General features: G+C 38.8%; 1 protein-coding gene, 3 long non-coding RNA genes and 1 other non-coding gene across 5 annotated transcripts; 2 read left to right on the top strand and 3 right to left on the bottom strand.

The window, feature by feature from the left end:
* Positions 1 to 2,276: 2,276 nt before the first annotated feature.
* Positions 2,277 to 2,395, bottom strand: LOC129740736 (5S ribosomal RNA). Its single transcript, XR_008736358.1, has one exon. It is a non-coding gene; the product is annotated as a 5S ribosomal RNA (ribosomal RNA).
* Positions 2,396 to 3,166: 771 nt separating this feature from the next.
* On the bottom strand, positions 3,167 to 6,105 carry LOC129737849 (coiled-coil-helix-coiled-coil-helix domain-containing protein 10, mitochondrial). Its single transcript, XM_055729010.1, has 2 exons — positions 5,875 to 6,105; positions 3,167 to 3,735 (listed from the first exon to the last, which is right to left on the bottom strand). Exons 1-2 carry the CDS (start codon positions 5,919 to 5,921, stop codon positions 3,306 to 3,308), a joined length of 477 nt encoding a protein of 158 aa, XP_055584985.1. The 5' UTR covers positions 5,922 to 6,105; the 3' UTR covers positions 3,167 to 3,305.
* Positions 6,106 to 10,949: 4,844 nt separating this feature from the next.
* LOC129740714 (uncharacterized) lies at positions 10,950 to 12,383 on the bottom strand. The gene is made up of 3 exons (XR_008736348.1): positions 12,322 to 12,383; positions 11,125 to 11,338; positions 10,950 to 11,063 (listed from the first exon to the last, which is right to left on the bottom strand). It is a non-coding gene; the product is annotated as an uncharacterized LOC129740714 (long non-coding RNA).
* LOC129740712 (uncharacterized) lies at positions 11,496 to 11,873 on the top strand. The gene is made up of 2 exons (XR_008736346.1): positions 11,496 to 11,612; positions 11,680 to 11,873. It is a non-coding gene; the product is annotated as an uncharacterized LOC129740712 (long non-coding RNA).
* Positions 12,384 to 20,669: 8,286 nt separating the features above from the next.
* LOC129740170 (uncharacterized) lies at positions 20,670 to 21,047 on the top strand. Its single transcript, XR_008736130.1, has 2 exons — positions 20,670 to 20,786; positions 20,854 to 21,047. It is a non-coding gene; the product is annotated as an uncharacterized LOC129740170 (long non-coding RNA).
* The last annotated feature ends 758 nt before the right edge of the window (positions 21,048 to 21,805 follow it).

Here is a 21,805-nt window from a genome sequence, read left to right as displayed (position 1 = left end):
GCACCATGCTCACGTTTTTCAACCACAGATTGATTATTCTCGGTATTCACAGTTTCATCGATTGCAGCGAGCTATGGCATACTTTCTTAGAATAATTTCATGGTTCAAAGGAAACGACATAGCTCTCGAAGCCAGAGTCCTCGAGGCTGAAGAAATCGAAAATGCTGAAAATTTCCTGTGGCGGCAAGTCCAAATGGAAGCTTATCCCGAAGAATATAACCGCTTACTACATCAAACTGAAGATTCTCTAGCAGAAAAAAATACTATAAACAAAAGAAGTTTGTTGTATCAGATGACGCCATATATGGACGAGAATCGTGTGCTGCGTATGAATAGTCGAATTGGAGCAGCTCCGGCGACAGCCTATGAAACTAAATATCCAGTGTTTTTACCAAAGGAGCATCGTGTTACTTACCTTCTTGTGCATCACTATCATCGTCGTTTCCTACACGGGAATCATGAAACGGTGGTTAATGAGATACGGCAACGGTTCCAGATCCCTCATTTGCGAACGCTAGTTAAACGCGTTGGTAAAGAATGCCAGATGTGTAAAATTAAAAAAGCTGTTCCCAAACTTCCAATTATGGCACCTTTGCCGGCAGTACGTCTCACCCCATTCATCAAGCCTTTTACACACACTGGTATAGACTATTTCGGCCCACAAATGGTTAAGCAAGGACGTAGCTTAGTAAAGCGTTGGGTGGCACTTTTCACTTGCCTCACAATACGCGCAGTGCATCTAGAAATTGTGTACAGCCTCTCCACCCAATCCTGTGTTATGGCAATTCGCAGGTTTATCGCTCGAAGGGGCTCCCCAGCTACCATTTACACAGATAACGGAACTAACTTCCTGGGAGCAAACAATCTCATGATAGATCAGATAAAAAATGCTCACGAGGGTTGTGCCAGCGTATTTACTAATGCACAAACACGTTGGTACTTCAACCCTCCTGCTACTCCTCATATGGGCGGACCGTGGGAGCGAATGGTAAGGTCGGTGAAGACAGCAATGGATTCTATTGCGGCCCATCCACAACATCCCAGCGACGAAGTGCTAGAAACAGTAGTTCTAGAAGCAGAATCAATCGTGAATTCTCGACCTCTCACCTATGTGCCTCTAGATACCGCTGAATCAGAAGCCTTAACACCAAATCACTTTTTATTATATGGCAGCGTCGGCATCCATCAACCTCAAAAACCGTTGATGATCACAGAAAGGGTTTTGCGAGACAGCTGGAACCTAACTCAAACTCTGGTGGACAAATTTTGGGTAAGGTGGGTCAAAGAGTACTTGCCAATGTTGACTAGGCGCACGAAGTGGTTTTCACCTACCAAGCCATTGAAAGCAGGTGACTTGGTGATAGTAGTCAATGAGAAGAAAAGAAATGGTTGGGTCCGAGCACGCGTGGTAAGCGTAATCACAGCTCCAGATGGTCAAGTACGACGAGCTGTGGTTCGTTCAGCAAACGGAGAGAGTACAAAATCGGTGGCGAATTTGGCGCTCTTGGACGTAGAAGCATCATCGGGTGATTTATCAAGATGTAACCAGAAAGCTCCGGAACTACACGGGTGGGGGAATGATAAGAATACCCCTGGGTTTGACGACGTGAGTGGTGTGAGTCCCGATAGCTCTTTGAAGTGACATCCAACTAGATGTTTACCAACAACTTTTCTGCAACGAATTATTATCTCAGGGCACGTGATACCGAACTTGTACCGCGAATAAGTTATATTAAGCGATTAATAGTTAAACCGTCGTTATTGGTAGTTTGACCAGTTAATATCCAGCCAAACCAGCTGCGAATAGTGAGAGTTTATATCAATTAGGTAAGGCCATTTATCAGCTACTTAGAGAAAAACAGAAATTATAAACCGTCATTCAACCGCCATACATGTAGGTCAATATCGTTACCACGACTGCTAACAGTCGAGCGACATTTACGGTATTCCGTGAGCATTAAGCAGTCTCTGTAGAACCAGGTACCCATTACCCACTGATATCGTAAGTAGATACGCAAATGCCGATATAGTTTCGATACTTATGATATGTACGTTGAATTGATAGGTAGTCCATGCTAACGGGCTTTAAGTTGATTGGTTCGTAATTTGTATTACTAAGAGGAAGAAATCAAAATGTAAGTTCAAATGAGATATTGATAATGAAAATGAATTAATAAAATAATGAATTTGCAGCTTTGAAGCGTGCTATACTGTACAGCTATCAGGATTAAATTTTTCGTCGAACCAAGCAACAATCTTCAAAAAAACTTTGGTGATGCCAACGACACGCGACGTTCCCAAGCGGTCACCCATCTAAGTACTAATCGCGCCCGATGTTGCTTAACTTCGGTGATCGGACGAGAACCGGTGTTTTCAACATGGTATGATCGTTGACTACCAAATTGAGCGTGGCGACGAACGTGTTAACCGAAGTCTACAAATTCAGTATTTATGAGTGTTCTGTTTAATTTAGTAGAATAAAGCTATGTGAATAAAGTTCCTTTATTATATTCATAACATTTGAGTTATGTTTATATTAGAGCTACACATTAGCGGCAAGCGGAAAAACAAGAATTCTCGTATTTCGTCCGTAATGTGTTAAGAGCATAGTGAAGACAAGTTGCATAAGAAGCGATTAGAAGTTTGTTATCAACTTTTTTACCTATCTTCATATACCTACCGTGTAATTTCTAGTGAATTACCTTTTCTCTTCCGATGCAGCTCCAAGGATTTCACAATATATTTCATTTCTATATCCTGTGAAGTGATCAAAATCTTATGATTATTCGTGAATTGCTATTTTAGATGTATATTTACCATTATAGTTTAATAAAAGGATTCAGTTGAAAACATTGGAAATGGCTCGTGCTATTTGATCAACATTCACTCAGTTATCGCCTTCATGCAAACGAATTCTCTAAATTCGGAATTTTCTTCCTTACAATGAAATGGCGAAACTCAACCACTAATTCACCATTTACTTACAGCACTATAAATGAAACAACGCATACTTCAATTAGAATCTATTTATTATCTCTTTAACTATGTTTAAAATTGTTTTCGACACATTCGGAACTTAAGTTATATTTCATTGAACCACAGTGAATTAGTGGTTAAGTTATTTAGTACCTAGGAGTATCTTCTAACAGCTACAATTAAAGCTCCATTTGGCCAATTACGGGATTGTATCCTTTATTTCAGCAAACAAAAAATAAATCATTCAAAATCAACATGACTAATTCAGACTACGGAAAGATAAATGTGTGTTTTGGCCAAATCGGTCCACCCGTTGAATAATAAACGTTTCAAACGTTGTGCTGCAGCTTGCACTGCCTCAGGGCCTCGTTGAAACCGTCGCACAGCGTCAAATCGGCCTGTCCCTGGGCACAGGAGAGGAACTGCTTGATCTCCCAGGCGCACGGACCGGAAGCACCGGCTGGGCCTTCCCCGTAAGCGGCCGGGGCTGCTGCAACAGGAGCGGCAGCAGCTTGGGCAGGCTGCGGGGCATCGGATCCACCGCTGAACATTCCGGTCAGGGCGTGGCCAACGGTATGGCCGACGGCTGAGCCGATAGCGACACCACCAGCGGTGGCTGCCATTTGGGCCATCAGGCCGGGGCCCTGGCTCGGGGCGGCCATCGGAGCAGCCATGGCCGTCGGAGGTGGATGCTGGACAGCCGGCTGGGTGGAGGCTGCCGGAGCGGGACGCGGTGGGGCGGCTGCTGCCGGTGGAGCTCTGACAAAAATAAGAAGAAAATTGTATCCTTAGATTAGAATAATTATTTATTTGAGTGAAATACTGGATGAAGGTCTAAAAAGATTTTTTTTTAAAATTGGCTTTCATCAAACAGCTGAACTTTATTATATCTTTTTCGTGAGAGCCTTTCAATAATTCAGGCTCGATAATTTTTCCAGTAGCTTCCGATTTTTTTTACTATTTATTTGATTTGATCATTGGGATTTTAACATCTATGTGGTCATTCATCCCTCCTCCAGTCCGACGACCTTCCTCGGACTACTCCACCATAGGAAGTAGTACTCTTAACAGATAATATGCCCAGCATTAGTGAAAAAGGCGCCTAAGTGGAATCACTGAAGTAAAATCTGCAAGCCAGATTTGATGAAAGATCAAAGAGTGTTGTGGAATCAGGAACCTGGTAACTGAGATTATCGATCCAAAGTATCGTCATCGGGCATAGTTTAGAACGTTGTGGGGCCTGAGCCATGTTAGGCTTCCGGATCGAAGGCACGTGACACCTTCTGTCTTCTGACCGAGAAATCCACTATTTTTCTGGAAGAACGGATTAACAAAATATAATCTGATTCTCGAATGCAGTACTGACAGATTAAAGCTCATTTTTCAACTGACACAGGGTTGATGCCATCAAGAGTGAGCACATGTCGTACTCGACAAAATTGTTTTAGCATATAGCGCAGTCTATAACTTTTTTGTGACATTTCCACAGGCCCATTTGGGTTCTTCCTCCACCCCAAACGCATCTTTAGAAGTGGGAGAGACCGTTTATGCAGATTTTCATCACTATTGTATGATACTTTTAAGGATTAATCCTTGTTCAAATGGTCTGTTCTATGTGATTTATTGCCAGCTTTTTAAAAATATTCAAATTTGAACTGTCTTCGATGCTCCGTGGTAGGCTGTCATACAGTTTCAGTGCGTTGTAGAACACAGATCGTATGGCCATCTCTTTTTCCGTTTTTGGTTATCTGGAAACTTGGGCTCTCCTGATATTGCATCCGTGATGTTATTTCCGTATTGCAGACCGTCCAAGGAATAAGATGGTAACATCCCTTTCCTCCATTTTGTAGATAAAAATCATACTGTTTTACGCAATCCTCTGCTTTACCTCTTTAGCAGAAGTAAGCCTACTACTTAGGAACCACTATTAAAATTCTTCCGGCCTAAATTAAAATATATTTCATCTGTATCCAGTCATGCTTGTCGTTCAACTAACCCTGGATCTCTTCATTTGAATTCCCGACTCCTACGTTCGATACTACAATAACACTGGGTATACGGTTTTCCAAAAAAAAGCGGCTCCTGATACATTTCTCTGGAGCCACAATCTCAATTTTCTTATACAATCTCAACAGTTTGGACAACCTTAAGTGAAATAACTGGAAAAGAAAACTAAATATTATTCTCCCCAAAACTAAAAAAAAGTACAATGAGAACTCATTGAACGATTCTTGAAGTCGCAAAGAAATTAAAAGTTACACTCCAGTAACACAACCATCCATAAATTCAGTTAAGAAATTCCCCTCTCCTTTGTGTGAGTTGAAGATTGTCATCCAACATACGTAAATAAACTTGACTCATCGTTATCTGTCGTGTGATGTTGATCAATCAGTAACAAAACAATCTGATGCAATTCGGGTGCAGGTTCACCTTTGCCCATTTCACCAAAACTGATTCAAAATGAGTAGTCAAAAAATTTCTCGTAAGTTCTCCAAGATGCAGCCTATAAATAATTTGAAATTAATGAATAACCCTATTGGACAACAATAAACAACATCCACCCAGTAGGCGGCAACTAGCGACGTAAATCCAATGACGTCGTCTCTAATCACACACCGCTACTCTAGCTATTTCGCCATTTGAAAATATTTATCGACCTTTGGTCCCGGATAGTTCATCTTGTTTACCGTTAATTCTCATATTTTCTCATTAATGCCAAGTCACATGACCAGGTATTTTTAAAATAAGTTAGTAAAAAAATGAAGAATAATTTTTGGTTGCGTAACATGGCATGACCGGAGAAATATTTTCCCCTTGACACCAGCCAGAAGAATCGAGATCTTTCTCGAATCTATCCTCGGGTTATTTGTAATGAATAAATTAAAGAAATTTTCGTACCTGCGTTGAGCTGGCGGAGGGGATGCGGTCCTTCCACGTCGTGGCATTTTGCTCTGTTTTTTGGTTGGTTTAAACTTCCTTTCCTTTTAAATAAATGTGTTGAAATCGGCTTCGAACGCACTGTCTCGTGTGGCACTCTGAATGGGAACTTCCTGTCTTTGCTCGCTCAGAACTTTGCAAGTTGTTTTCACGATTTTCTTTCGACGACTGATCTGTTGATGTGGGTGAAACGTCAAATTTGTATTCGGCGGCGCGGCGCACTTTGTTTCCCTTTTTCTGATTTTGCTCAAGAAGTAAACCGCTGGAAATAAATAAAGGGAGAACGGTTTTTTTTTTACTGTCCTATCCCCAAGAATTATAAAAATTTCCTTCGAACGCTCTGAACTGATTCAAAAAATTTAAGAATCTTTAGCGGTATAGCAAATCAAATGTATATGCATAAATATGGTAAAAAAATTACCCTCTAGACACGACATATACAAACCTTCATTCATCAGTTTTGAAACATTTGGTTTTCATAAAAAAAATAAATATGTACACTCAGAAAAATACTATTATGCATGCCATAAGATTTTCTTATGAACTGGCGCCATAAGAAAAATCATTGAAATTCATAAGATTCCCTTATGACGCGAATGAATTCTGAAGATGAACACCTAATCCAATGAGAGTTTGTAGCGTTTCATAAGAGGCTCTTATGGAAACAGAAGATCAATTCTAATTAGAATAAATTAAGATATTTTACGTTGAAAACATTCACTTTATTGTTTTCCGAATGTCTTTTAATAAAATAATGAAGTAGTCATCAGCAGCACAGCAACACCCCGGTTCCAACGAAGTTTTTTTGGCCGCATCCGATTCTTTGAACTTGCGTTTTTTCCGGTCAGCATACTGAAAAGTAAACAAAAAAACATGTTTTAGTTTACTAATATATTAAGCGTTCACATCAAAAACATTTCAAACTTACCAATCAGAAAGATCACAATGTTAAGGAAAACGAATTACCAACAATAGCGAGTGCTTCGTTCCGTTTGACAATAAAAAAAACTGATGGAATGAATGAATGTGTTCATTTAGTGGTATGAATAAGGTTTAGCAATTGCTTCGGTAGCTTTTACTTAGCTCGAAATCAATCAAAGCAAAAGTCCAAAGCATTTGCTTAGTTTAGTATGAATAAACATTTGCTTAGCGGATGTGTACTAAAGTCTTAGAACATAGCTTTTGCTTCGAAAAATAGAGCTATCCAACCAGCAGAATCTGAAGTTTTCTAAAGTAAAATGAAAGAAGACGATCAGAAAATTGAAAAGTACGGCTAAAGAGCCTTGAAGTCAACGAAGCGGGTGGTGGGTGTAAGAACGACCGGAATTTTTTGTTAATGCTTGCTCGTATGTTGATGTTTAAAGAAAAATGAATACATATTCGAATATTGCCAAACAAAAAATGGCCTAACTTCAATATTTATCATAAGCTCTCCCACATGTATTCGGACCGGAATAATCCGATGTATTATACATGCAGATATAAACCAAAATATGAGCGCTAATAATCATAGCAGATTCGCCTACTAGCGACACGGCGCATACGTCGCGACGTTGAAAATCATAACGACGTATAGTGAGTTTCCAAGGAGACTTGGAGTATGCGATTGTTGGCCTAAGGAAAATCAACAGTAAATAACAAAAACAAAGTTTATGCACTACATGAAAACCGCCTACTGGACTGATAAAAGGATAACAAACCTTCGAGTGACAGAAATCTCGCTAGTAAAAAGTGTCGCTAGTAAAACTGTCGCTATTCGGTTTGGTGCTATACACATAATATAAAAAAAATAGGCAATAGGCGCGCATTTTAATTTAGATTTTTTTTTAATTTTTAGGATTATAAAAAATTATATAAAAATGAGAGATCTGTATAATGTTTTAAATTATTACAATTTATTTCTTACTTTGAGCCAATTGGGACTTCTTCTACTATAACCGGATTTTTTTTAATTTGAAATATTTACTAATTGATTTGTTTATTGTCATCTTAGACGAATGATTTTATACAACGACAGGAATATGAAAAAAGTTGGGTTATCACTTCGACTTTTCTTTATCCATGTTGAAAATAGCATTTTGAATTGTTTTGAAGTGAAATATTGCTAATTTGATAAGTTCGTGACGTTATTAAAGAATTTTTTATTGGAAAAGTCTGCTACCGAGCATGCTTAGAAAATAAAGCAATTGCTATGAGATTTGTCGAGCAATTGCTTCAGATTTGAGCTTTATTCATACCAAACTAGCTTGTTCTAAAAGTAAAAGCTCCTGACTGAGAAAACAGTTGTCAAAAAAAACTTTATTCATAACAACCGAAGCAATTGCTTTAAGCGACTGCTCGACTGCTCGATTCAGTTTAGCAAAAGCAATTACTAAGTTTTTTTCATACCACCCATTATATTTTCACAATGCCATTTCTTCTATTTTTCATAAGATGTTCATATGAAAACTGAAGGAATTTCATAAGACTCTTATGAAACACTGTTAAAAGCGGTTCATAAGACGCATCTTATGAAAGTTATAATAAGAATTTGCCTGAGTGTAGTTGTATGTTTCTTTTTGAGATAATGAAAATCATTTTTAAATACGTTGTACAGCAAAGCAATATGTTTATTGCGGAAATTTAATCAAATCAGGAATCATAACAAGACACTTGTTTAATGCTTTTGAAACTGTAACATCAATAATACAACCACAGAAGTCTGTATTGTAGATTTTAAGATGGAATTCGTTTATCAAATTCTTCGGTATATGCACGCAGCGAAAAGGTTTTTTATTTCAAAGGAAAGTGCCGCAAAAACAAAGGATTTTTTCCTTTGGTTTTGGGACAAATAAAAATTCTTTTGGTTCAAAAGCATTTTCCTTTGTTTCAAAGAATTTTTCTTTTGAAAAATCTTTGAATCAAAATCTTAATACTTTGAAACAAAAAACAGTTTCATTTGATACAAAGTTGTTTTCGTTCGCCACAATGTTATTTAGATTTAGATTTAAAAATATTGGTTCATTGAACCATTTTCCATTTATTCCAATTGCAGGACATATTTCCTGTTGTTTTGAAATTCCTATTAGGAATTTCAAAAAATAAAAAGAAAGAAATTTATATGTTAAATTTATTTTTATTTACAACAGATGAAACTCTTGGTCACAAACAAGTTCACTAAAATCGATCCGGTCCAAATTTTTGTCGATCCGACCGCTGGATTTGGAGCGGTGTCATCGTGCGCAGCTTTCATCTCGGTTGAGACATCCACGGAAACCATCCTTCGGCTCTGGTTCTGTAAAAACGCAATCACTTATAGAAAATCTTTGATATTCACTCTTTAATTTACATACTTACCATACTTCATCCTGAATCCTTCTAATATAGTGAACTCTGACCTACATCTTCACACGACCGGCCAAACTTGATTCGATTTTTCGGTTTTGTATTCTTCTTGCAAGGCAAATCAAAATATCTTTTGAATCAAAGGCTGAAGTTTTTATTTAAAGGAATAATTTCTTCAAGTTAAAAACATTTTCCTTTGGTTCAAAAAAAGTTAACCTTGTTTTAAAAGAAATAAGCTCAATTAACATTTATTTAGAATCAAAGTATTTGCTTAAATTCAAAATCCAAAAATATTTAGTTCAAAGAATTAATTCTTTGTTTCAAAATATATTTTTTTGAATCAAAAACAAAAGTTTTTGGTTGAAATAAAACAGGAGTTTGATTCAAAAAAATGAATGTTTTGAAACAAAATCATTTTTGTTTTGGTTCAAAAGCCTAGTTTTCTCTGCGTGTGATTAAAAAAATCAGTTTGTTTGTGGTTTGCATCCTTTATCATGAGATAAACATCATCAAACGTTTTCTCATCAGGGACGGAAAGATTTGATTATCTACATGCAATTTTACGACCGACCGAAAAAGGACCAAATTTAATTTCTCAACCTTTTAATTAAAACTTCCCAAACAGAGTGAATAGAGTTGTTTTTGACAATTCTTACGCACACTGGCTGAGCGTGTACAGATGTGTCGGGACAATTAACCTCAAAAACTCTCGGTACAAATTTCAGTGCAAAAACTGGGCAGCCAGCCGACGAACACTGTCGTTTTTGAGGTTAATGTTCCCAACATTGAAAAGTTTTAGTGACACTTCCTGAATTGTGACACGAATACTACACGGTAAACAAAGTTACTCTGTTCTGTATAAAAATCCATACAGATTCGAGAAAAGTGTCTCCACTTAGTTTTAAGTTTGGGCGCTTTACGCAGAGCGTGAGCAAAAAGCTTTTATACATTCGAAAGCTTTCAGCCAGTTAGTCAATTCTGTATATTTTGACATGGGGATGCCCATGCATTTTGGAAATTTCGCTGCAAAAGTAGAGTTGGGAGGAATTTCTTGAAAAAAAAAAAATCTTATCAACATTTAACTTTTTATTCATATCGTTCAAGGTAATAATTGGAACGATTTAATCACAAATCAATAACTTTGACGGGCGATATTAAAAGGCTTCCTTCTCTTTGGTTGTCAGTTGCAGTTCCTCGGGGGCGATCGTTGCCGAAGATTATCATCTTTCATATGGCTCAGCCGGCTCGGTTCTGTTCTGGAGCTCATCAGTCTCCAGCTTCCGGTACGGATTTGCTTCCGTTCGATGCAGCCACCTGTGTATGATAGTTAAAAAAGAAGTATGTAGTATACATGGAAAAAGGATTGAAATTGTAATATTTTTCATTACAAAATAATCAGTTATGTAATCAAATTTAAAATTGCTAAATGATGTTAAAGTCAAATCTAATATAGTTTAACTCGAAATGAAATTAAACACTAGTCTCAAAACTTTAACTTAAACCATAGAGGGTGCTGAACTGAAAACCAAAAATTTAGATTTTCAACCAAATAGGAAACATCATGCACAGAGCAGGATTAGAATGAATTAATTCATGTGAAAATATATCAAATAAAACAAACCTGTTTTATCATGCCAGTTTATATTTTTCTTGTTTTGACCCTCCAGAAAACTATCTGCCAGATGATGGTTTCCGTCGCTGTAAGGGATTTTCTGCGGGATCCGTTTCCAAGTGCTTTAGTGGTCGTTGCTCCGATTAGATGATAAGCACATCTCTTTTGGTTCCCTTCTTCCTATTCGGAGACTTTCTGCGCTCATTGTGAGGTACTTAAATAAACAAATTTAGGTTAACCATTATAATTTCCCTATTGAAAATTTAGTTACTTACAATTTTTGAAAGAAAAAATGAACGTACGGCTGCGGTCCGCAATAATTAAAAAAAACCTCAGACCTCCCGATGCACTCTATCAACTTTCCCCAGCCATCGCGCCATGAGCCATCGCGCAACTGTCCATTTTCCAAGCTTTGATTGAACACACTCGATGGCCTCTTCCGGGTGCGGTAAAGGTCGATTATGGGAAACAACTGTGTGGACAATATTCCTAAAATAACATCCCGAATAGAACAGAACCATGGTATCACATTACTTTTCCATTGAATTTAAATGTGACCATGAACCTAATGGTAAAAAGAACATCCAGCGAGCGTAATTTATTCAAGAATTTAAATTTCCAAGTTTATCGTGTATTGGTGGTTTTTTGACAGCTGCAGAACAGCACGTTTTTTTTCCTGTTTGCAATTATTTTAGGTCGGCAATCGGGGTTTCCAGGAATTTTTTAAAAAAATTATTCGAAGTGTTCGGAGATGGGCGAAACGGTGAGTCAAAAAATATCGAATTTAACAAGAGACAATCATCGTTATAATATTTTTCTATCAATTCTAGCAAAATACAACCGAAACACTGCATCCGGCACAGGAGGCGATAGCCAATGGATACTGGGGGCGGCTACGGAATGCCGGAATTTGCCTCAGAACGACGGAATGCCGGAACCTGTCGCAGACCAATCCAGTGAATGATGAAATGTGTGAGTAAAGTGTTAAAATTATGAGAATTAATAATAAATGGTAATAAATTCATTTGTTTTTTTATTTAAACAAATTAAGAAAATGATGACAGAAAAAAACGAGAACAAAAAACCCAACAAACAAAAATTTTGATTACAGCGGTATAACAATGAAAATCATCGGGTTTTCATAATTTTACTATGAAAAATTGGAAGATGCTACAACAATGAACTTCATATTTTTGGGCTTCTCAATGTATGGGAAATCGCCATTTTTTTCATGGTCACGCTGCATAACAATACCCCTTTTTCATGGTTATTTTTGCCGAAACGATGAAATGTATGGTCGTAAACTATGAATTCCAATGTGTATTCACGGTATCGTGGACGATTATAATCATGGTGTAAACCATGCAATTTATGGTCAGTGAATATGAAATTCATGGTTTTTTCACGGTACAATTCTATTCGGGATAGTAAGGTAAAAAAAAGTAAAATGGTTAAATTATGAGAATACATACCTTTTGTAAACTATTCATGATGATTTCGACGTAAAAAAAGATGAAAAATTGAAATCATCGTGACACACTATGAGTGTCTTAAAAATGTTTTGCTTTGACATCCCCGCCCAAAGCTTTCCAACAACAGCAAACTTTTTATACAGAGCATGAATAATCGACATTTAGTTCGTTTATGTATATTGGCAACCCAAAACTACTCAAAATTGAATTGGGGAAATACAAATTTTGAGCAACAACCGATATAGTTATAGTGATGGTGTAATCGCAACACATTTTATGAATAAGTCAATTTTTCCGTGCACGGTAAACAAAGTTACTCTGTTCTGTATAAAAATCCATACAGATTCGAGAAAAGTGTCTCCACTTAGTTTTAAGTTTGGGCGCTTTACGCAGAGCGTGAGCAAAAAGCTTTTATACATTCGAAAGCTTTCAGCCAGTTAGTCAATTCTAGCTTCGTTCAACCGTTGGTAAAAATCGGTTTCAACTGGTTTCTATCAACTGATAGATGTTCAACGAGCCAATGTTTTGGTCGAAACTAGTCAGGTCGTTGTTCAACGGAGCAAGTTGAAATCAGTCGAAACCAATCCAGCTCGGCAGCAGGATTCGTTTCGACCTGGTAGAAATCGGTCGAAGTCAATTAGAAAGAGACAGGTGATCAACTGTCAATCCATATCTACTTGTTTCGACCCGTTTCGACTAGACTCCATTGAACAGACTATCTGTATATTTTGACATGGGGATGCCCATGCATTTTGGAAATTTCGCTGCAAAAGTAGAGTTGGGAGGAATTTCTTGAAAAAAAAAAAAATCTTATCAACATTTAACTTTTTATTCATATCGTTCAAGGTAATAATTGGAACGATTTAATCACAAATCAATAACTTTGACGGGCGATATTAAAAGGCTTCCTTCTCTTTGGTTGTCAGTTGCAGTTCCTCGGGGGCGATCGTTGCCGAAGATTATCATCTTTCATATGGCTCAGCCGGCTCGGTTCTGTTCTGGAGCTCATCAGTCTCCAGCTTCCGGTACGGATTTGCTTCCGTTCGATGCAGCCACCTGTGTATGATAGTTAAAAAAGAAGTATGTAGTATACATGGAAAAAGGATTGAAATTGTAATATTTTTCATTACAAAATAATCAGTTATGTAATCAAATTTAAAATTGCTAAATGATGTTAAAGTCAAATCTAATATAGTTTAACTCGAAATGAAATTAAACACTAGTCTCAAAACTTTAACTTAAACCATAGAGGGTGCTGAACTGAAAACCAAAAATTTAGATTTTCAACCAAATAGGAAACATCATGCACAGAGCAGGATTAGAATGAATTAATTCATGTGAAAATATATCAAATAAAACAAACCTGTTTTATCATGCCAGTTGATATTTTTCTTGTTTTGACCCTCCAGAAAACTATCTGCCAGATGATGGTTTCCGTCGCTGTAAGGGATTTTCTGCGGGATCCGTTTCCAAGTGCTTTAGTGGTCGCTGCTCCGATTAGATGATAAGCACATCTCTTTTGGTTCCCTTCTTCCTATTCGGAGACTTTCTGCGCTCATTGTGAGGTACTTAAATAAACAAATTTAGGTTAACCATTATAATTTCCCTATTGAAAATTTAGTTACTTACAATTTTTGAAAGAAAAAATGAACGTACGGCTGCGGTCCGCAATAATTAAAAAAAACCTCAGACCTCCCGATGCACTCTATCAACTTTCCCCAGCCATCGCGCCATGAGCCATCGCGCAACTGTCCATTTTCCAAGCTTTGATTGAACACACTCGATGGCCTCTTCCGGGTGCGGTAAAGGTCGATTATGGGAAACAACTGTGTGGACAATATTCCTAAAATCATTCGTCTCCCATCAGTCAGTGAACACGGTCGTGTTTTTGTGCAGCCTCGTGTGTGAAAAAAGTATCCTTTGTTCGGTTGATAGGAGACAGTTACCGCGTTCAATCCGGTGTTTTTTTTGCCGTATGGTGACACAGAAGACAATCAAATTCCTGCTAGCTACCGAAGCAGAAAAGTGCCCTCGCTAGCAAAGTAAAGGACTTTCCCGAAACTTGGCTATTCGAGTGCTGGAGGCCAGCAGTTTTTTTCTGCCTGCAGTTGTTCCCCGTGAAAGTGAAGTGGCCCCCTCTGGAAGTGTTTCCCCTACCAGGCGGGTGAAGGTCGTCGTCATTGTTTGACAAACGGCCTGATAATCTTCATTAGTCTGGTTGTCCCGCTCGTTGAGATTCGTGGCAGCCATCTTCAATCAACGAAGGAAGACCACGTGGTTGGAGCCATCGTTAGACACTGGACCATATATACGACTTGGAAATTGGCCGAATAGTCGTGAAGAACGAAAAAATCAAACAAGTTTGTAATTTCTTTTATTTTTTCACTGTTTCTACTCTATCTTTTTTCCCTTTTTAATATTTCAACAATTAAGTGCTTCGCTCATATTTTTAAAACGGAGACATTAGTGTCTCCGTTGAAAAAATATGAACGAAGGCGGGGGGTTAAACCCCTCAACTGATAATGATGAGAATATGACCTACGAGAATGAGGAGCATCTGGAGGATCCAGATGCTGCTGGTCCCTCAAATGCTCACATTTCTCAGACGGACAGTAATTCCTCATCATCAGTTGAGAGTAGAACAACCCGGCTCCGAAAATATGCGGAAGGTTCATCTTCTTCTGGATCTTGGGTGGTTTTTATCCGGCCCAAAAAGAACGGCAAGCCTCTCAATGTGGTACAGATCACCAAAGATCTGGCGAGGTGGACCTCTGTAACCAGTGTTACAAAATTGCGTGCAAACAAGCTGCGCGTTGTTGTGGGTAACTCGAAAGCTGCTAACGAGATTGTAGCCAGCAATTTTCTGAATTTAGAGTATCACGTTTACATCCCGTCTCGAGACGTAGAGATTGAGGGCGTGATCACAGAAATGAGTCTGGACGCGAAATACGTTAAATCCAACGGCGTTGGTAAGTTCAAGAGCCTCGATTCGACTTCTGACGAAATCGTGGATTGCCGTCAACTCAATACTGCCAACGTCGTAAATGGAGTTACAAAGTACTCGCCTTCAGCTTCATTTCGTGTGACCTTCGCGGGTACCGCCCTCCCTCACTACGTCTTGATTGACGGAGTTTTAAGGCTTCCTGTGCGACTCTTCGTGCCTCGACCCATGCATTGTCAAAATTGCATCAAATTGGGGCACACAGCGTCGCACTGTTGCAATAAGCCACGCTGTCCCCAATGCGGGGAGAATCATGGGGCTGGAGCATGCTCAGCAATAGAGCAGAAATGTGTCTATTGCGGGGGCTCACCCCATGAAATCTCTTCGTGCGAGGCATTCAAGAGTTGCTGGGATAAACAGAAGCGCTCTTTAAAAGAACGATCGAGACGTTCTTATGCCTCTATCTTAAAGAGCGCTTCTCCACTGGCCCAACCTCATTCGAGTAACATCTTTTCTGTGTTGCCAGTTGACAACGAAGAGGCGACTGACGAGGAGAACCCTTTTGTTTTCGTTGCGAACTCCCGGAAACGTGCTAAAACAACTCCCAAGACACCCAAAATACCCAAGAAAATCCCTACAATGAGCCCTCCAATCAGTGTCCCTAAAAAGCCGAATGCTGCAGAACAACAAAAACTAAATCCTCCTGGATTCCGCACGACATTTTCACCACAGAATAATCCAAGTCCAGCAGGGACCTCAAAGGCCCCCATGAAAAATGCAGTTTTGTCAGAATCCACTTCCCAGCCGGGATTGTTTAAGTTGGCTGACATTCTAAATGGAATGTTTTCGTTTTTCAACGTTTCTGAATCCATCAGAAGCATTGTAACAACAATGCTTCCTGTATTAAAGACATTTTTGAAGCAATTGATGCAAACTTGGCCCCTCATTTCAGTGTTTATCTCTCTCGATGGCTAATTTACGCCGAGAGGTCGGAGATATCACTGCGTGTTACAGTGGAATTGTCGTAGTTTAATCCCTAAACTGGATCCGTTCAAATTTCTTCTTAATGAAACTAGTTGCGATATTTTTGCCCTTTCTGAAACATGGCTTTCTTCTGAATCAAACATCTCCTTCCACGATTTTAACATCATCCGTCTGGATCGCAACGATTCTTATGGAGGGGTGCTTTTGGGGATCAATAAGCGCCACTCCTTTTATAGAATCCACCTCCCTTTATCAGGAGGAATTGAAGCTGTTGCATGTCATACAACTATAAGAGGTAAGGACTTATGCGTTGTCAGTTTGTACTGGCCTCATAGAGTTGCAGTGGATCGAAATCACCTAGAGGACCTGTGCTCAGTGCTTCCTGAGCCAAGGTTGATCCTGGGTGACTTCAATTCACATGGAACTGTCTGGGGAGAACAAACTGACGATTGTCGTTCTACTCTTATTTATGACATTTGTGACAGTTTCAATTTAACAATTTTGAACACGGGTGAAAAAACACGAGTACCTAAACCTCCTGCAAAACCAAGTGCAATTGACCTCTCACTCTGCTCAAATTCACTATCATTGGATTGCCAGTGGAAGGTAATCCCTGATCCCAATGGTAGTGATCACTTGCCAATCAAAATTACAATCACCAATGGGGCCAGCACTTCAAATTCAACAAATATGGCATATGACCTTACAAGACACATCGACTGGAAAAAGTACTCGGACGAAATAACAGATGCCATTGATTCTATGAATGTTTTACCTCCTTTGGAAGAGTATCACTTCCTTTCACGTTTGATCCATGAAAGTGCACTTTGCGCCCAAACAAAACCCATCCCAGATTCAACTGTTCTTTGAAGGCCCCCAAATCCATGGTGGGACCAGCAGTGTTCCAAGCTTTATAAGGACAAATCAAAAGCATTCAAACATTTTCGAAAACATGGAACCCTTGTCCTTTTTGAATCATACGTTTCCCTTGAAAATCAGTTCAAAAAATTGATCAAAGGGAAGAAAAAGGAGTATTGGAGAAATTTTGTGGGTGGTTTATCAAGGGAAACATCCTTGAGTACCTTATGGAAAGTTGCACGAAGCATGCGTAATCGATCAATATGAAGAATATACACATAGATGGATATCCAACTTCGCACGGAAAGTCTGTCCAGATTCTACACCTGTGCAAAAAATAATCCGGAACGTGCCTTCTGATAGGTGTGGTCTGGATTCCAGCTTTTCGATGGTCGAATTTTCACTTGCGCTCCTCTCTTGTAACAATTCAGCTCCGGGAATTGATCAAATCAAATTTAACTTGTTGAAAAACCTTCCGGACGCAGCAAAATTTCGCTTGTTAAATTTATTTAATCAATTCTTGGAGAACAACATTGTTCCCCAAGAGTGGAGACAAGTGAAAGTTATCGCTATCCAAAAGCCCGGAAAACCAGCATCCGATGCGAATTCGTACCGTCCTATAGCGATGTTGTCTTGTATACGCAAGTTGATGGAGAAAATGATTTTGTTTCGTTTGGATAAGTGGGTAGAAGCAAATGGTCTCCTTTCAGATACTCAATTTGGGTTTCGAAGGGGCAAAGGGACAAACGATTGTCTTGCTTTGCTGTCTTCAGAGATACAAATGGCGTATGCAAAACGTGAGCAAATGGCTTCAGTGTTTCTAGACATAAAGAGAGCTTTTGATGCAGTGTCGATAGAGGTTTTGTCAGACAAGTTGCACTCCCGGGGTCTGCCTCCTCTATTGAACAACATCTTATACAGCTTGCTTTGTGAGAAACATCTGAACTTTGCTCACGGAGATATTGCAATTAGAAGAACCTCCTACATGGGTCTCCCGCAGGGTTCATGTTTAAGCCCACTTTTGTACAACTTTTACGTAAGTGACATCGACAGTTGTCTCTCTGAAGGCTGCACTTTAAGACAACTTGCAGATGATGGCGTAGTATCTGTAACAGGTAATACTGAGTCACATCTGCACAGACCTTTACAAGATACTTTAAACAGATTGTCATCCTGGGCTTTGGGGCTTGGAATCGAGTTCTCTCCAGAGAAAACGGAGTTAGTGGTTTTCTCTAAAAAGCATAGACCAGCTCAACCACAGCTCCAACTTCTTGGCAGGACGATCACTCAATCGAGGTGTTTTAAGTATCTTGGGGTTTGGTTTGATTCCAAATGTACCTGGAGAGCACACATAGAGTATCTGAAAGGAAAATGCCAACAGAGAATCAATTTTCTCCGATCAATCACTGGCACCTGGTGGGGAGCCCATCCAGAAGATCTTTTAAAATTGTATCGAACAACTATCCTCTCAGTTATGGAATATGGTAGCTTCTGTTTCCAGTCGGCTGCCAAAACTCACCTCATAAAACTCGAGCGTATCCAATACCGTTGTCTTCGCATCGCTTTGGGCTGTATGCCCTCTACGCACAACATGAGTCTTGAAGTTTTGGCAGGAATACTCCCTTTGAAAGATCGATTCAATCTACTGTCACTTCGGTTCCTCATTAGGTGTGAGGTCATGAACCCATTGGTGATCGTTAATTTTGAAAGGTTACTTGAGCAAAATTTTCATACAAGATTTATGTCTATATACCATGTCCTCATGTCGATGCAGGTAAACCCTTCTTCGTATTCTCCTGCTCGTGTTTGTAGCCCAGACTACGATAATTCTTCTGTCCAGTTTGATTTGTCTATGCAGCAGGAAATTCGTGGAATCCCGGATCCGCATCGTCCACTTCTGATTCCAAGAATTTTCGAAGCTAAATATAGACACGTCGATGCTGATAAATTGTACTTTACTGATGGATCACTTATAGAGGAATCAACAGGATTTGGAGTGTTCAACGAAATATCTAGCGCCTCTTACAGCCTCGAGTCACCATGCTCTGTGTATATAGCAGAGTTAGCAGCAATTCATTGGGCTTTGGACAGTATCGCTTCAAGGCCAGTCGGGCACTACTTTATTGTAACGGATAGTCTGAGTTCTGTTCAAGCAATTCACTCAATAAAACCGGGAAAGCACTCGCCATACTTCTTCGAGAAGATACGGGATAGTTTGAGTGCTTTATCAAAACGTCGCTTTACCATCACCTTTGTTTGGGTTCCCTCTCATTGCTCGATAGAGGGTAATGAGAAGGCAGACTCTCTGGCAAAGGTGGGGGCGATGGAAGGCGACACGTATCAGCGTGAAATCGCCTTCAACCAGGGTTGCCAACATTTTTTCTCAAAAATCAGGGAACTGGCGAAATAAAAATCAGGCAAAATCAGGCTACGTTAAAGTAACGTGGCTCAAAGTGATGACCTTTTTTTTTTTTTTTTGGTCATCGCTCCACATTTTCACTCCTATGTGTTGTGAGCCTACTTGGTTGAATAATTCTACTGCATCAAGTAATCGAAAGATTCCATTTAAATCAATTTTTAAAATCGGAAGATTCAGCCACATTTTCACATTTTCACTTCAGCTATGGTACCTACTCCAGTTCCTTACTACCCATTTTTCATGACATTCGCCAAAATCAGGCAAAATCAGGCATATTTTCAAAAATCAGGGAAATTCAATGGCTTATCAGGTTGTCAGGCAGAGCCTCGAAACATCAGGCAATGCCTGAAAAATCAGGCACATTGGCATCTCTGCCTTCAACGAATTTTACTTTTTAGTTCGAAGAAACTCTCTTGTCAACTGGCAACGCAAATGGGACGAGGATGAGGATGGTCGGTGGCTGCACTCGATTATCCCAAGGGTAAGCCTTAAACCATGGTTTAATAGATTGGACCTGAGTCGGGATTATATTCGTATATTTTCCCGTCTCATGTCCAATCATTGTTCCTTAGACGCGGTACTCTATCGTTTTGATATTGCTGGCAGCAATTTGTGTAGTTGCGGCCAAGGTTACCACGACATCGAGCATATTGTTTGGTCGTGCGAGGTCCATCTTGTCGCTAGAACGAATTTCATAGACTCCCTTCGGGCCCGAGGAAAACCACCCTATGTTCCAGTGAGAGATGTGCTGGCAGTGATAGACTTGGACTACATGTTCGAAATATATCTTTTCCTTAAAGCTATTGATCTTCGTCTATAATTCTTTTTATTTTCATATTTCCCTATCTATTTTCTTTTCTTTAAAAAAAAGTGAACTAGAAGTAAGCAAACTATTGTAAAAAAAAAAAACAAAAAGAGTTTGGCTCCTTAAAGCCTAAAGGTATGAGCCGTTTCAAATAAAGAATTAACAAAAAAAAAAAAAAATATTCCTAAAATAACATCCCGAATAGAACAGAACCATGGTATCACATTACTTTTCCATTGAATTTAAATGTGACCATGAACCTAATGGTAAAAAGAACATCCAGCGAGCGTAATTTATTCAAGAATTTAAATTTCCAAGTTTATCGTGTATTGGTGGTTTTTTGACAGCTGCAGAACAGCACGTTTTTTTTCCTGTTTGCAATTATTTTAGGTCGGCAATCGGGGTTTCCAGGAATTTTTTAAAAAAATTATTCGAAGTGTTCGGAGATGGGCGAAACGGTGAGTCAAAAAATATCGAATTTAACAAGAGACAATCATCGTTATAATATTTTTCTATCAATTCTAGCAAAATACAACCGAAACACTGCATCCGGCACAGGAGGCGATAGCCAATGGATACTGGGGGCGGCTACGGAATGCCGGAATTTGCCTCAGAACGACGGAATGCCGGAACCTGTCGCAGACCAATCCAGTGAATGATGAAATGTGTGAGTAAAGTGTTAAAATTATGAGAATTAATAATAAATGGTAATAAATTCATTTGTTTTTTTATTTAAACAAATTAAGAAAATGATGACAGAAAAAAACGAGAACAAAAAACCCAACAAACAAAAATTTTGATTACAGCGGTATAACAATGAAAATCATCGGGTTTTCATAATTTTACTATGAAAAATTGGAAGATGCTACAACAATGAACTTCATATTTTTGGGCTTCTCAATGTATGGGAAATCGCCATTTTTTTCATGGTCACGCTGCATAACAATACCCCTTTTTCATGGTTATTTTTGCCGAAACGATGAAATGTATGGTCGTAAACTATGAATTCCAATGTGTATTCACGGTATCGTGGACGATTATAATCATGGTGTAAACCATGCAATTTATGGTCAGTGAATATGAAATTCATGGTTTTTTCACGGTACAATTCTATTCGGGATAGTAAGGTAAAAAAAAGTAAAATGGTTAAATTATGAGAATACATACCTTTTGTAAACTATTCATGATGATTTCGACGTAAAAAAAGATGAAAAATTGAAATCATCGTGACACACTATGAGTGTCTTAAAAATGTTTTGCTTTGACATCCCCGCCCAAAGCTTTCCAACAACAGCAAACTTTTTATACAGAGCATGAATAATCGACATTTAGTTCGTTTATGTATATTGGCAACCCAAAACTACTCAAAATTGAATTGGGGAAATACAAATTTTGAGCAACAACCGATATCAGCACCAACACGAGAAAAGGGTCTATGTTCATTTATGACGTTTCGAGAAAAACGCGTTTGAAAATT

The sequence above is a fragment of the Uranotaenia lowii genome, chromosome 1, assembly GCF_029784155.1.
Source record: "Uranotaenia lowii strain MFRU-FL chromosome 1, ASM2978415v1, whole genome shotgun sequence".
Classification (NCBI taxonomy): domain Eukaryota; kingdom Metazoa; phylum Arthropoda; class Insecta; order Diptera; family Culicidae; genus Uranotaenia; species Uranotaenia lowii.
Note: the sequence above shows the minus strand (reverse complement) of the source record. Positions and strands in the feature narration are given on the sequence as shown.

Bases quoted from the DNA above. Each gene is read 5' to 3' on its own strand.
- LOC129737849 (XM_055729010.1), bottom strand. From the start codon at position 5,921: ATGCCACGACGTGGAAGGACCGCATCCCCTCCGCCAGCTCAACGCAG. The intron at 3,736-5,874 runs GTACGAAAATTT...TATTTTTGTCAG, and splicing joins CCTCCGCCAGCTCAACGCAG to AGCTCCACCGGCAGCAGCCG.